Here is a 14,832-nt window from a genome sequence, read left to right on the forward strand (position 1 = left end):
GCCGCCCCGCGCCTGCGCACCAAGCATGCCGGGAAGCGCCGTCTCCCAGCGCTACACTACGACTCCCAGCGGGCAGCGCGCCACCACTTCTCCCTAGGGATAAAGGCGAGCCAATAGGCATGCCGCTTATAGCGCGGCCCCGCCACTGAGAGCCAATAGGAGGAGGGCTCTTTGTGGGCTCACGCGCGACACGGAACATGGCGCCGCCGGCTCGGTATTGCGTGCCCGGTGAGTGTGGGGCCGTGCTGCTGGGGGAGGCCGGGCCGGACGGCACCGGCGCTGAGCGAGCGTCCCGCAGGCGAGCGGCTGTGCAGCACGGAGGAGGCCTCGGCGGGCAGCGGGACCTACGCGCGGCACGGCTCCATCTTCGCCTCGCTGGCCGGCTGCCTGCAGAAATGTGCCGAGGGCGGCGGGGTGAGCGCGGAGCGGGAATCCGGGGGTGTGGGGTGGGCGTGGGCGGCCCCGAGCTGAGCCTGTGTGTGCCTCGCAGCTGCCCGTGGTGTCGGTGGTGCGGGACGCGGAGGCGCAGCTGCTGCCCGGCGTGGGGGCCGTGGTGACCTGCAAGGTAGGTGCCGGGGGTGGGACGGCCCCTCGCGTGTCCCTGTGCGTGCCTGTGGCCGGGGGCTCTGCGCTTTCCTTACAGAACTCCGCGTGGAGGGCAGTGGCCAGAGCGGCGGGGACAGAGAGCAGCAGAGCAGTAAACAAGTCTCCGGGCCCAGCCTGCATTGCACAGGCACTGACTGCCTGCTGTCCCTCTGTGCAGGTGTGCAGCATCAACTCCCGGTTTGCCAAAGTGAACATCCTGTATGTTGGCTCCACACCGCTGAAATCCACCTTTCGTGGCACCATACGGTAGGGAAAGGGCAGGGGGCGTGCTGCTTAGGGCGGGCTGCCTGCCTGGCGCTGGCCAGCTGGGTGAGGGCAGCTGCCTGGAGACATCTAGCGAGGTCTGGCCAGTGTCCAGACAGGCTGGGGCAGCTCCTGCTTGCTCTCTCTGGTATCACATTCCTGTGTCTCCTTTTCCAGGAGGGAAGACATTCGAGCCACTGAGAAGGATAAGGTCAGCAGGGCATTGCTGGGTTCAGTGCCATTGCAGCTTCCACCTCTCCAGCTCTCATCCTTCTGCTGCCTGTAGTGACTATTAAGAAATACCTGCATTCTCCATGCACTCCTGTCCCTTCCTTCCCACACAGGTAGAAGTCTACAAGAGTTTTCGTCCTGGTGACATAGTTCTAGCCAAAGTTGTATCCTTTCCCATCACGCTGGGCAGGCCCACAGGCCTGGAGGGTTTGTATTGGCAAGAGAGTTTTTCTCTTAACCCACACCCAACTAGATCTCGCTGGGGGATGCACAGTCCAACTACCTGCTGAGCACAGCAGAGAATGAGCTGGGTGTGGTAGTGGCACGCAGCGAGGCAGGTAGGAATCACCCCTTCTCTATGTGGGGAGCAGCTGATGCAGTTTGGGGAGCAAACACCCTCCTTCTTTCCTCCCACTGCTGAGCCTTGGGGGGCCCAAGAGGAGGCCTTGCACTGCTGGGGATGGGAAATATGAAAAAAAAGTAAGCAGGAAGGAAACCTGCTGACTGGGGGTGCCTGCAGGGGTGCAGATGGTTCCTATCAGCTGGTGTGAGATGCAGTGCCCACAGACACACACCAAGGACTTCCGTAAGGTGGCCCGCGTGCAGCCGCAGTTCCTGCAGACCTAGCAGCCCCCTCAGGGGCACTGGGACCCCAGGAGGGAGGGCCGCTGTGGTGGGGTCCAGCAGCTTCCATGCAGCTCCACACTTGAGAGACTGGAACAGCAGGATCGATTTTGTATTTGTGCTGTAGGTAATAAATGTTTTTTCTTTTTTGAGAGCTGTGTGTTCTGCTCAGTTACTGCCCATACGGATTGCTCTGGAGCTGCTGGATGGGGCTGTTTCAGAGAGCAGTGCAGGGGTGAGGAAGCATGTTCCCAGCCTGAGGCTGGGGAAGGGGAACAGTGAAGGGCTTTGAGGCTAGTGGTACTCAGCACAGGCTACGGCTGCTGCACTCCTCTCCAGGGCCGCTTATCACCTCAGGTCAAACATGCACTGCATTAGGCAAAGGGTGTGGCACACGCCAGAGGCAGTAAACCACTGATGAGTCGCAGTGAATCACTCTTCAGCAGCAAGGATTGCAGAACTGTGCTTTGCTGTGCAGAGCCCAAGCACTTCCTGCACCCACAAGTCAGCAGCAACTTCTGCATCACAAACACGTGGTAGCACAGGAAAGAAGGCGGTAGGCAAAGTGGGAGCTCCATGTGGCCCAGGAGCACGTGGCGCAGTGGCACAGAAAAACACAGGCATTAATTATTGCATATTAATATTTTATTGAACTGGAACAAGACAACTGGTACTGCTGGACAGTTAGATTGACCCAGTGCAAGCCCAGGCTCACTACAGCAGCAGTGGGGGAGGCTACAGTGACAGTGCCAAGTACATGTTTGTGGGTAGGGGGCACAATGGCATCTACACCACCTCCATGAGGCAGGACTAGGGTTGGCTTTGGCTGTAGGAAGCACATGGCAAATACAAATTCCCAGACAACACGCTCCTTCCTTTGTCCAAAAGCAATAAGTTAAAGCATTGGCTGGTAGAGCTGGGTCAGGGTTTGCAAGTACTACTACTGGGTGCTGTACTACAACAGGAGCATGCACCACAGTACTATCCATTTGGTATCTAAGCATACTAGTCTTTGTGCCACACAGCCACGAGGGGACTAGGCACCCATCTTGGTTGCTGCCCCCTCCTGCCCACATCCCACCGCTCCTGTTGTGCTCCTGGAATAACTAAACCAAGCAACAGAACTACAGTAACAGTGACAAGAGCTGCCAGGGAAGCAAGAGAAGCCAGGCATGGCAAAAGATTGCTTGAGAGCATCCCCCCAAGGGCTGGGAACACACAACATAGGGCTGCAGTTGCTGCCTGGCAGAGCAAGGACTCCCTTTCACACCAGACCCCTGTGCACACAGCCCCTCACCCCCCAGCTCCCAGGCTGCCTGCAGAGGTGATCCTGGTGCAGAGGGAAGGGGCCTAGTCCTGGGGAGCTGCTCCCTGCTCCAGCTCTGCAGCTCCAAGTTCCTACAGCTGTGGGGTGTGCACAGAGGGGTGGGGACGGAGGGGACTCATCTACTTGCTAGTCTGCACACCTGCCTCATTTCTTGACTTTGCCCTGAGCAGCGACAGCCTCCATGGCCTTGCGCACCGTCTCCTCATCTCCTAGGAACTGCATGGGCTTGATGGGCTTCAGGTTCTTGTCCAATTCATACACAATTGGGATGCCGGTGGGCAGGTTCAGCTCCATGATGGCTTCTTCTGACATGCCTGCAAACAGAGGATGGTTACTCAAAGGGAGGGCAAGGGAAAGCCCTGCTCATGTGGAGCCAGAGCAGTGGGGGATCCCAAGCAGCATGCAGAGCTGCAGTACCTTCCAAGTGTTTGACAATCCCCCGCAGGCTGTTGCCATGGGCCGCAATAAGGACTCTCTTGCCCTCCTTGATCTGTGGGACAATTTCCTCATTCCAGAAGGGCAGGGCCCGGGCAATGGTGTCCTTCAGGCTCTCACATGTGGGCAGCTGGTCCTCTGTCAGGTCAGCATAGCGACGATCCTGCAGTAACACCACCACACCTGCATCACAGCCCAGCACCCTCAGGGGCTACACCAGCAGCCGTACAGAACGGAAAGGTGGTACTAGGGGCTGAGTGCTGAGAACAGTGACTGAGAACAGGAGTGGAAATGGCTTAAAGCTATACACCCACGAGAAAGTGCTTTGGGATTTGCCTCCAGCTGCAGACCCTGCCTGAGGGCAATAGCACGGTGCTTGCTGCTGAGCAAACACCCAAGCTTTGGCTGCAGGACTAATGATTAACATCTCCCCTTGACTCTGTGCCATCCCATGGGATTCATCCTCTGCAGGGAGAGCACAGGATGGCCTCAGTCCAGCCCCTGTCACCGATGCTGCAACCGGAGAGCGAAGGGCAGCGTGGGAGGCCTGTGCCACGAGGCTCTCCAGGCTCCTGGCAGCCCCTTACCTTGCTGATGGTGCTGAAGAAGGGGTGGTCTGACTGCATGGGTGGCGGGGGGACGTCGAAGGAACGCCTCCAGATCTTCACCTGGGCCTCGCCGTGCTTGGCAGCTGTCTCGGCCTTGTTGAGGCCGGTGAGGGCCCCGTAGTGCCGCTCGTTGAGGCGCCACGTCCGCACCACGGGCAGCCACATCTGGTCGATGGCGTCCAACACGTTCCAGAGGGTACGGATGGCCCTCTTCTGCACCGACGTGAAGCAGATATCGAACTCATAGCCGGCGTCTGCGGAGGCGGGGGGGAGGATTGGGGGGGGTCAGAGGCCGCACGAGGCCGCGCCGTTGCATAACGGGCACCGCCGGTCCCCGCCGCGCCCCGAGATGGCCGCCGCAGGGCCCGGCGGGCGCAGCCCCACCGCCCGCCCCACCGCCCGCTCAACGCAGGGCTCGCCGGTACCTCGCAGGGCCTCTCCGCCGCGCCGCGCCTCGTGCTGCCCGGCGGGGCTGAGGTCGGCGTCGTACCACCCGCAGAAGCGGTTCTCCAGGTTCCAGGCGCTCTCGCCGTGGCGGACGAGCACGAGGCGGTGTGCGGCCATTGCTGCTCCGGCACTCAGCTCTCACGCTCCTCCCGCTGCCGCCGCCGCGCGCGACTGACCCACCCCGCGCCGCCCCGCGCCGGGCAGTGCGAGGCGCGCATGCGCAGGCAGACGGAGGCGGCGGGCGAGGGAGCACGTAGCGCATGGCGGGGCCGCGAAGGGCGGCGCGACCTTCGGGCTGTGACGTCACCGCGCCGCGCCGCGATGTGGGCGCCGCTGCCCTCACTGCAAATGGCGGCGGGAGCCGGAAGCGGAAGTGAGGCGGGGCGGGGCGGCACGTGGAGCTGGGGCGAGCATGGCGCGGTGCGGGAGACTGCGGGCGGGTACCGCCACTAAGCTGCGGCGGTGGCGGAAGGGACACAGCAGCGACTGCAACCCCGAGACTCGGCGGCACCGCCTGGCCGCGCGAAGCCGTTTCTACAGCCGGCCTGCCGGTGAGCGGCCTGGGGGCCGGGGTGGGACGCGATGGGGGACGGCGCAGGGTTGGAAAAGACCTTAAAGCCCACCCGTTTCCGACCCCTGCCGTCGACTGGTTGCCGTCCAACTGGGGCACCCACAGCTATCTGGGCAGCAGTGTCTGGGCCTCTCCACCTTCTGAGTAATGAGTTTCATCCTAAACTCAATGCCTCACTCTTCTGCACCCCTCGTTTCAGTGCTTTTCCTATGGCAAAAGCAACATCTGCGTCTCATACTGGCAGGGGAGGGTGGTGGGGATGTGGGACAGCCTGACCCCGAGTCTGCTCACCTGGCAGAGAAAAGCAATCTGACGGTGGATGCGGTGAAGCTGCACAATGAGTTGCAGTCAGGATCCCTGCGTGTGGAGCGGCCAACTGACAGCTCTCAGTTGCCCATGGAGGAGGGTGATGCTGGGGAGGCTGCCACCCAGAAGTCCTCTGGCACCTTCCTGAGCGGGCTGAGCGACTGCACCAATGTTACCTTCAGCAAGGTGCAGCGCTTCTGGGAGTCCAACTCTGCTGCACACAAAGAGGTACCAGGGAGAGTGGGGCTGGGTGTGGGGTCCTGGGCATAGCTCCCATCCTGAGCAAAAGAATCCAAGGGTGCTGATGGCTCCGCTTGCTGTTGTGGCAGATCTGTGCTGTGCTGGCAGCTGTGACAGATGTGATCCGCTCACAGGGGGGCAAAGAGACTGAGACTGAGTACTTTGCTGCACTGGTGAGTGACCACCACTGGCTTTGATGGGAGCTCCCAGGGGTGCTATGCTCGTGTTGGAGGCTTTGGGCATCCCCTAGAAGAGACACTGTTGAGTTGCCCTTTGTTTCTCTATCCCCTTCCCCAAAACTTTGGGAAAGGCTGGCCTGCTGCAAACCCCTCCTTTTTTCCCCAGATGACCACACTGGAGGCAGTGGATTCCCCTGAGTCAGTGGCTGCTGTTGCGTACTTGCTTAACCTTGTCTTGAAGCGGTGAGCTGCTGACTGGAGTGGGTAGAGCTGCCACGGCAGGATGGGGTCTGGCACAGTCCCAGGGGTGGGCTGGGAGTGCCAATCCCTATGTGATTGCCTGTTCTTTGACCTTTCTCCCCACAGAGTCCCCAGTCCAGTACTCATAAAGAAGTTCTCAGACGCTTCAAAAGCCTTCATGAGTATCATATCCTCACAGGCCTGCAGCAGCTCCACCTCTGCACTGCGATGGGTGAGTTGCAGAGAGGGGCAGGCTCTTTGGCACATTCAGGGTGGTCTCTGTAAGGTAATACCAATATCCTTGCTGTCTCCTTGTAGGTCCTCTCATGCCTGGCCACACTGCTGCGAAAACAGGATTTGGCAGCGTGGAGCTACCCTGTCACCCTCCAGGTCTACCACGGCTTGCTGAGCTTCTGTGTTCACGCCAAACCCAAGGTGGGTTCTCAGCACCTCGTGGGTGTTGCTCCATGGCTTGGTTCTGGAGCTGGCTGTGCTCTCTGTGCCCATGGTTTCTATGCCCCTGTATTCACCCACCTCCAGGTTCGGAAAGCAGCTCAGCATGGTGTGTGCTCCGTCCTGAGGGGGAGCGAGTTCATGTTTGGAGATGAGGCTCCTGAGCACCATCCTGCGGCACCCTCCAGTGCCAAGTTCTGCGTGCAAGAGATTGAAAAAGCTGGAGGTAGGCAGGGACAAGAGAGCGAGAGGTTTTGCAAGAGTTTAGGAGAGCGCTTAGCCATCTTTCTGTTGTTCCCTTCTTCCCAGAGCGGGGCTTCAGTTCACCCCAGCTCTGACATGGGGTCTCTGCCCAAGGCTGTTGTTACAAGTGTGGGTGCTGCTCTGCTCCACCAGGCACCAAGGAGGCTACCACCACACTGCATGTGCTGGCCCTCCTGCGGGACCTGCTGCCCTGCTTCCCTGCGGCTGTGCTGAAGACATGCTGTGAGACCCTGCTCAGAGTCATGACCCTCAGCCATGTGGTCAGTTCCCTTGCGTCCCTGCACACAGCGCCTGTGCCAGTGCCTCTACCTCATCTCTGCCAGGCGTCAGGCTGCCTTACTGGGAATCTGCAGGACCTGAAATCAGAGCATCCCAATCAGAGCTGGCTGGTTGGCTCCTGTAGAAAAGGGGGGCATAGATGGGAAGCCCCAGTGGAGATGGGGTGTCCCTGTGGGTTGGGCAGAGCATGCTTGGGGGTAGGAGTGTGAAGCACGGAGGTTCAGTTTCTTCTGACAACGTGTCCTTGCAGTTGGTGACAGCATGTGCCATGCAGGCCTTCCATAGCCTATTCAGTGCCCAGCCCAGCACGTCCTGCCTGCCAGCTGAGCTCAATGCCCAGATCATCACCGTGAGTGCGGGGACAGATAGGGAGGGATGGGGCTACTGGCACCACTGTTCCCAACACCACTTTGCTCCCAACCCTAGGCACTGTACGACTACGTGCCCAATGCCAGTGACCTGCAGCCGCTGCTCACCTGGCTGTCCACCATGGAGAGGGCACACGTCAACCTGGGCAGGTGGGGAGAGGCTGGCGCTGGGCAGAGGGAAGACCGAGCTCCATCTCTCACCAGTCTTCTCTCTCTTCTCCAGACTGCAGAAGGACCTGTGCTGGGCTCACCTGCCCCGTCTCTTCTCGGCCACCATGAATTGCTTCCTGTCCCCACACTCGCAGGTGGTGGCAGCTGCAGCACAGACCCTTGAGGTACCAAGTGTGCACTGCCTAGGTCCTTGTGGCCAGGCTGGGATCTGGGATCTGCCTGGGCACTTGAGGCTGCTCTGTGTTGGGTCCTACTCCTCTGTCCTGCCCTGGGCTGGCACATCCATAGCTCAGCACCCAACTATTTCCATGTTTGCAGACCCTCCTGAATGAGTGCATTGCTCCCCATATGGATGAACTAGGCAATGTCTCTGCATCTGCTCCAGCCCCTGGCTCCTACCTTTGTAAGATGTTCAGGTGAGGAACAGTGGTGTGTGGGAGAGGCTGTCACCATGGGCCCAGCTCGGTCCCTGTCACCACCTATCTCTCCTTGTCAGGTCGGTGGAGGAAGGCCTGACATACCGTTTCCATGCGGCATGGGATGGTGTGCTGCAAGTACTGGAGGTTTTCTTCGAGGTGTGTGGGAAGCAGTGCCATCCCATCATGAAGAAGGTGAGCGAGATGAGGAGTCTTCAGGGCCAGTACGCTCTGGTGGCCCCTTGCTCAGCCTACTGCTTGTCCCCACAGTGCCTGCAGTCCCTGTGTGACCTGCGCCTCTCTCCGCACTTCCCCTACACCACTGAGGTGGACCAGGCGGTGGGGGCTGCTGTTGGTGCCATGGGCCCTGAGGTGCTGCTGGAAGCTGTTCCCCTGCAGATCGACGGCAAGGAGTGAGCATGACCCTGGGTTGGTCTAGGGGGTCCAGCGGTAGCAGATGCTTATCTCTGGCAGAGAAATTTTCTTCTGTCAGTTAGGGCCTGTCTGCTTGATCACAGCAGGCACCTTGTGTAGTTCCCGGCCTCAGCTGCTATGACGGCTGCCTGGAGTCTCACTGTGCCCAGCTCTGGGGCTGTGCCCCATGCCTAAAGTCTGATGCTCCCCTGACCTTCTTCTCCCTCCGCAGGGAGACTCTGGATTTCCCCCGCAGCTGGCTGCTGCCTGTGCTGCGGGACTACGTGCAGGGCACACGGCTTGGCTTCTTCACCAGCTACTTCCTGCCCTTGGCAGCCACTCTGAAGAGCAGAGGTGAGGAGCGGTGGATGGCGGGGCTCTGGGTACGCAGTGTTGGGTGCTCTGCAGGAGCTCCACTCAGGACAGAGCCACCTCCACTATTCTGTTCATTTCCCCCTCCTCTTTTGCAGCCTTGGAGTTTGCCCAAGCTGGGAAGAGCCTTGAATCCAAGATCTATGACACACTGCAGTGGCAGGTAACAGAGTGCCCGCCACCCCCACCACTGCCTACCTGCAGTGCTAACCTGAGTCCTGGCTGAGGGATGCTGGTCTTCCACTGACTCCTTTGCTTCCAGGTCTGGACCCTGCTGCCTGGCTTCTGCACCCGCCCCACAGACGTGGTGGAGGCTTTCAAGGGGCTGGCACGCACCCTGGGCATGGCCATTAGCGAGCGCCCGGACCTCCGCCCCACCGTGTGCCAGGCCCTACGCACCCTCATCCACCACGGCTGTGGGACAGGTTGGGCACAGACATTGCCATGGCAAGGGGGACCGTCCCTGTTCCCCACAGTGACCCAGTGAGGGCAGATGTGGGTTGTGATGCTGATGCGCACACCCTTGTCCTTCTTTCTCCAGATGCAGAGCGAGCAGAAGTGGGTCGTTTTGCCAAAAATTTCCTGCCCATCCTATTCAACGTGTATAGCCAACCTGAGGAGGATGGGGGCAGCAGTGGTCAACGGCGCTCTGTGCTGGAAACCGTGCGTGCCTATCTGACCATCACGGACCCACAGGTGAGTATCTGGGAATATGGGGCAGGCTGCTGGCCATAGCCGTTTTCTTCTGGCACTAGAAGGTCTTGCTGAGCCAGCTGGAGAGCCTGCAGCTTGACTCCAGGTGTGCATAGGCGCGGGAGGGGCTGCATGACTGACTCTGTGCCTGTCCTGCAGATGGTGTGTGGGTTCCTGCAGAAAGCCAGTGAGAAACTGACCAGTCCTGAAAGCACAGAGTTTGCCAGGTAACACCCAGGGGTTGATACTGAAGGGTGAATCTGTTGGGTCCCTCCTACTGAGCAGCACTCAGGCTGTCTCCTGTAAGATACGTCATTCTCATGCATCAAACAGAGCTCCTAGGCAGAGTCCTAAGCTTGGCTGGGGAGTGTTGATGGTCCTGTGCTTATCTCCCTCCTTATTCCTCTGTGCTGCAGGCTCTCCATTCTGGACCTGGTTGTGGCAATGTCTCCCTATGCCAGTGAGCAGGCCCTAGGCTCCCTGTACCAGACTATCCAGCCTTCCCTCCAGGTCAGTTTGCTCCCAGCCTCAGCAGCACAGCGAGGCCTCTCACTGTGCCAAAGGCCATCCTGACGGCAGTGTCACTGCTTGTCCGTGCAGAGCAAGGACCACAGCATGCAGAAGAAGGCATACCGTGTTCTGGAGGAAGTATGTGCTGCCCCGCATGCCCCATGCCAGGCCTTTGTCCACTCACACCTGGAAGACTTACAGGCAGTGCTGCTGGATTCACTCAAGAGCGCAGCGTCCCCAGCCAAGAGGGTGAGAGCGAGGGCTGCTGTGGGAAGGGGATAGGGCTGTGTCCCTGTATCTGACTGTGCTGGGCTCTTTCTCTCCTCAGCCCCGGCTGAAGTGCCTGTTCCACATTGTAAAGCAGCTCTCAGCTGAGCATGAGCCCTTCATCACTGCCCTGGTTCCAGAGGTGAGTGTGGGACTTGGGTGCACACTTGGGTGACCGTGGGGTTGTGACATGCTTTGTGCCTCCAGGTCATCCTGTGCACCAAGGAGGTGTCGGTGGGAGCCCGTAAGAATGCCTTCATGCTGCTGGTGGAGATGGGACATGCTTTCATCCGCTTTGGGCCCACTCCCCAAGGTAAGCAGCTGTTGCTCAGCCCCACCAGTGCTCTCATCCAGGGGGTCAGACCTATGCTTGCCCCGCGTCCTGAGCTGTCCCCTCTTGCAGAGGCTGTGGAGCGGTTCCTGCTCTTAGTCTACGCGGGGCTGACAGGTTCAGTCACCATGATCAGCTGCACGGTGCTGGCACTCACACGCCTGTTCTTTGAGTTCAAAGGTAAGCAACAGCTGCAAGGACAGAGTATGGGGGCACAGCACTGCCAGGCAACAGGACAGGACTGTGCCTGCCAGTGCACACTGAGCACTGCTGCATTGCAGATTACATGGAGCTGAGCGTGGTGGAGCAGCTGCTGCAGAACATCTGCCTACTGCTGGGCTCTCGCACACGTGATGTGGTGAAGGCAGCTCTGGGCTTCCTTAAAGTTGTGCTGCTTCTGGTTGACACCACACTGCTGGCCAAGCACATCCAGACTATGGTGAGAGCACCGCATGGGGCAGGAGGGCACAGCTGAGCTGCTGTAGGATAGGTGTGAGTGATGCAGGGAGGTGGCAAGAGGGGTGCAGGAGAAGGGTGAGGGACCAGGTGTTCAGGACAGGGGTCTCTGACCTCAGAAGTCTGTCTGTGCTGGCAGCTGGAGGCCATAGGCAGCCTTTCAGATGACATGAGGCGCCACTTCCGCATGAAGCTGAGAAACCTCTTCACCAGATTCATCCGCAAATTCGGGTGAGCCGGGGCTGCTGGGAGCAGTGCTGAGCGCTGTGGGAGTTCCTGCACTGCTCTGCAGGAACTAATTGATTTTTGTCCCCTCAGCTTCGAGCTGGTGCAGGGACTGCTGCCAGCTGAGTTCCACAAGGTTCTGGTGAATATCCGCAAGGCAGAAGCTCGCAGCCGCAAGCAGCGTGCCCTGAGGCAAGCAGCTGCAGAGACAGAGGAGGAGGAAGCACCAGCCCAGCCCAGAGGAGACAGGTAGAGATGGGCTGGGGTGAAGCCTCAGCAGAGGGCCTGGTGCTGGATCTGCTTGGGTGACACCCGTAGAGATGCTGATGGCATCACTGGGATTGGCATACGATGCTGTGGGCAGGCTGGGGCTTGCATCTCTGCCTTGCTCTGCCTGCATTGTGCTTTCTGCCTTGTGCCCAGCATGGAGGAGATCCTGGCAGACTCAGAGGAGGAGGAGGAAGAGGAGGAACGGCAATGGGGCAAGGTGCGGAAGAAACAAGCACGGCAGAAGGGCCAAGCGTGGCTGAAAGAAGGAGAAGAGGATGAGCCTCTCAACTTCCTGGATCCCAATGTGTCCCAGCGAGTGCTGGGTGAGCAACAGAACCTTTGTAGTGGGGTACAGCTGACTGGGGAGTGGGTCCTTCCCCAGGCCCTGATTCATCTCTGTGTGTAGCCACTGAGCCAAGCCTGAAGAGGCCCAGAGGAGTGAAGCACGACTTCCAGGTGTCTGAGGATGGGCGCCTGATCATCCACGATGAGGAGGAAGAGGTGGACAATGATGAAGCCAAAGGTACTGTCTAACTGGACTTGCTCTGAATCTTGGTATGGTTTTCTTCCTGCCCATCTGTATGTATGCACTGACTCCCTTGTCCTGTGCCCCAGGAGTGGACGAGGAAGTGGCAGATGTGCTGCAAGAAGTGGGCCTTCGCAGTGTGAGTGTGGGGCGCAGGGGAAACACAGCATGCCTGAGCTGTGACTGCCTAGGAGCTGCTTAGAGTGGGGCAGGAGGCTGCAGTGGGACAGAGGATGTGTGGTGGGTGTGGAAGGTCTCTGGGTCCCATGGAAAGAAGCAGGAAGTCGTGGGCCCATGGAAGGACAGCACTGTAAGGACAAGCTAGCTGCAGTGACCCCGTATCTTTTTTCTGCAGAAGAAAAGTCAGAAGCGTCGGTTCAGAGAAGAGCCAGATGATGATGAACCAGAGACTGGGACCTACTCTCAGTACAGAGGTAATTGCATGTCATGTCTGTGCCCACTCTGCGGGTGCCAGAACAGGCTGGGCTGCTCCAAGGCAGCTGGCTCTGAGTTCCTTGCTTGTGCAAAGTTATTGCACTTTTGTGCTGCTCTCCTGTCCTCACACCTAAGAGCTGGAGGCAGAAACAGGAACAGCTCCCCCAGTATGGCAGGTGGGGAGGAGAAGCCTGGCCTTGACCCCCCCTTTCCAATACTCACTCTTTTCTAGCTGGAGGCTCTGGGATCCACCGGCCACTGGACAAGAAGCCAGCCTTTGGTGCAGAGTACAGATCCAAGGTGAGAGCCCAAGAAGTGGCAGAGTTTTGAGGAGAGATGTCTTGGCTCTGCTGGGGCAGGATTTCCGCTGGTCTTGGGGGCAAGGAAGTGCTGTGCTCCAAAAGGAGTTGCCCAATGCTCAGTACTCATTAATATTTCCAAACTGCCTGGCAGTTCCTGCTCACCTCACATGTGCTTGGTGCTGTGGCATCACTTGGGTGGGAGATCGGCCCTTGGGAGCCACATGCACAGCTGGCACCCCGTTGCAGCATAGCCTTTGATGTGACTGTGTACCAGGGCTGTCCAGAATGGAACACTCACATTTCCCTTTGTGCTGCATCTCATCCGATGTTGGTATATCCTACAGAAAGGCAAAGGTGATGTGAAGAAGAAGGGCCAGCTCGACCCCTATGCCTACATCCCCCTGAACAGAGCTAAACTCAACAAAAGGTGGGACTGAGCAGGAAGGGCATGGGGTAGGGAATGGGGGATATCCTGGGTCTGATCCTGTTCACTGTTACCATTTTTCATGGTCTGAGGGCTCCCTGCCCACCTCTGTGTTGCTCATTGCAGCCACTTTGCACAGGCCTGTGCAGGGGCTGTGCCTTGTACCCACACTAACCTGTCTGCTTGCTCCTTCCTCCCTCCAGGAAGCAGGCAAAAATGCAAGGTCAGTTCAAGGGCCTGATGAAGGGTGCCCAGCGTGGGGCCAAGGCTGGGCGCAAGAACCGGCAGAAGGACCGTCGCCCTTGAGGAGCTGTGGATGCTGTGTGCACCTGCCTGAGGACTGGTGATAACCTGAGGTGTGCAGGCACAGGGGGACAGGGACTTTGTGAGGGCACACTCCCTAGGAAGGTACCCCTGTGGACTCCTGGCCCTGTCCTTCTGTGCCTAAAAGAAGGTGATGTAAGGTGACTGCTCCAGGTGTGTGTGTGTGTGTGTGAGTGAAAGTAAATAACATGTAATGAGCTCTGTATTGACAAACATCTCCTGTTAATATCCAGCCTGGACTCCTCGTTTCTTTCCTGCAAACACCTCACACAGCATGTCCCCTGCAGTGCAGCAGGTCCTGGGACGGAGGAGCTGGAGCAGGAGCCCTCTGTGGTGTCTGTCCTGTGGCTGTCACTGGTTCTGCATCTGCTTTGCCCATCTCTTACTGCAAGGCAGAAGGAGTTTTGCTGCAATGTTTTTTTCTGGCTGAAAAACTGCTGCTATTAACCTCAGTGTCTGGGCTTTTCTCTTACCTGGGAGAGCTGAGATGGAGCCTTTTCTCTGCTCTGACCACATCCCAGCAGCACAAGTAATTCCGGGTCTTTAGCTGCCCAGGTTAGATGAGCAGCTGTTTTCACCCAGTTATTTCTGCTGAGCCCAAAAGATGGTGTTTGGCCAAAGCATGCTGAAGAAAAGAGTGGAGCTGAGGGTAGCAAATAGAGGATACAGGTCCCATGGCTCACAATGCAAAGAGCATGTATTTGTGAACGTATCTTTCTTCCTCTTTTGTATTAAAAAGCCTTTAGTCCTTTGTCATTTCCTATCATGGTAGCTTACATGCTGGAATTGCAACGCTTTTCAGTCTTCTAATAAGCTAAAGGGATTGTGCTTGTTCAGCTTCTTACCGTGGGCTGCTTTCTGTAGGCTGCAAATCCAGTTTGTGGCTCTCTGCTTCTTTTTGTTTGGTTGTTTTCTTTTTTTTCCAAGATCCCTTTAAAAGCTGAGGAGCTGCTGTACTGGTATTGCTATGCCTTGGCTGGAGAACTATCTCTGTCCTGCACTGCTCAGGGTCTCTCTTGGACCCTTGAGCCACTGAGGTGCTCAAGTGCTGCTGCTCTGATCCTGCCAGAAGGCAGCTTGCAGCCTTGGCTTACAGGACAGGCAGCTCCAGCAGAACCTCCTATCCATATTCAGCCAGAGGAGCTGTGTGGCTGCAGCTGAAGCCTCATTGCCCTGATACCCTTCATCTCCTAAGAGGCGGGACAGTGAGAAAATGTGCAATTGCTTTCCAAGCTAGCCAACACCTGTAACCTGCATCTGTGAGCCCATCACAAC

At 58.2% G+C, this 14,832-nt stretch overlaps 3 protein-coding genes across 6 annotated transcripts; 2 read left to right on the forward strand and 1 right to left on the reverse strand.

The window, feature by feature from the left end:
• Positions 1–197: 197 nt before the first annotated feature.
• On the forward strand, positions 198–1,707 carry EXOSC1 (exosome component 1; the record flags this gene model as incomplete). Of its 4 annotated transcripts, XM_079536482.1 has the most annotated exons (8): positions 198–228; positions 299–414; positions 491–565; positions 764–852; positions 1,027–1,060; positions 1,194–1,244; positions 1,334–1,418; positions 1,601–1,707. In XM_079536482.1, 8 exons carry the CDS (start codon positions 198–200, stop codon positions 1,705–1,707), a joined length of 588 nt encoding a protein of 195 aa, XP_079392608.1. The 4 variants fall into 4 exon arrangements, with proteins under 4 accessions (XP_079392608.1, XP_079392609.1, XP_079392610.1 ...); XM_079536483.1 differs by lacking the exon at positions 491–565; XM_079536484.1 differs by lacking the exons at positions 1,194–1,244; positions 1,334–1,418 and having other exon boundaries at positions 1,027–1,079.
• A 1,468-nt stretch (positions 1,708–3,175) lies between these two features.
• On the reverse strand, positions 3,176–4,638 carry PGAM1 (phosphoglycerate mutase 1; the record flags this gene model as incomplete). The annotated part of the gene is made up of 4 exons (XM_079536026.1): positions 3,176–3,345; positions 3,449–3,629; positions 4,054–4,328; positions 4,500–4,638. The coding sequence occupies 4 exons, from the start codon at positions 4,636–4,638 to the stop codon at positions 3,176–3,178; spliced, it is 765 nt and encodes a 254-aa protein (XP_079392152.1).
• A 231-nt stretch (positions 4,639–4,869) lies between these two features.
• On the forward strand, positions 4,870–13,539 carry RRP12 (ribosomal RNA processing 12 homolog; the record flags this gene model as incomplete). The annotated part of the gene is given in 35 exon segments (XM_079535198.1): positions 4,870–4,901; positions 4,903–5,072; positions 5,391–5,626; positions 5,728–5,811; positions 5,984–6,060; positions 6,184–6,289; positions 6,376–6,492; positions 6,598–6,736; positions 6,907–7,034; positions 7,304–7,402; positions 7,480–7,571; positions 7,645–7,756; positions 7,911–8,008; positions 8,089–8,203; positions 8,279–8,421; positions 8,655–8,776; positions 8,893–8,957; positions 9,057–9,219; positions 9,336–9,490; positions 9,647–9,714; positions 9,904–9,997; positions 10,088–10,246; positions 10,326–10,406; positions 10,472–10,577; positions 10,668–10,775; positions 10,877–11,034; positions 11,191–11,282; positions 11,370–11,525; positions 11,700–11,869; positions 11,953–12,069; positions 12,162–12,211; positions 12,428–12,506; positions 12,740–12,807; positions 13,154–13,236; positions 13,437–13,539. Coding segments are annotated over 35 exon segments (3,945 nt in total).
• Positions 13,540–14,832: the final 1,293 nt, after the last annotated feature.

The sequence above is a fragment of the Tetrao urogallus genome (assembly GCF_951394365.1).
Source record: "Tetrao urogallus genome assembly, chromosome: 5".
Classification (NCBI taxonomy): domain Eukaryota; kingdom Metazoa; phylum Chordata; class Aves; order Galliformes; family Phasianidae; genus Tetrao; species Tetrao urogallus.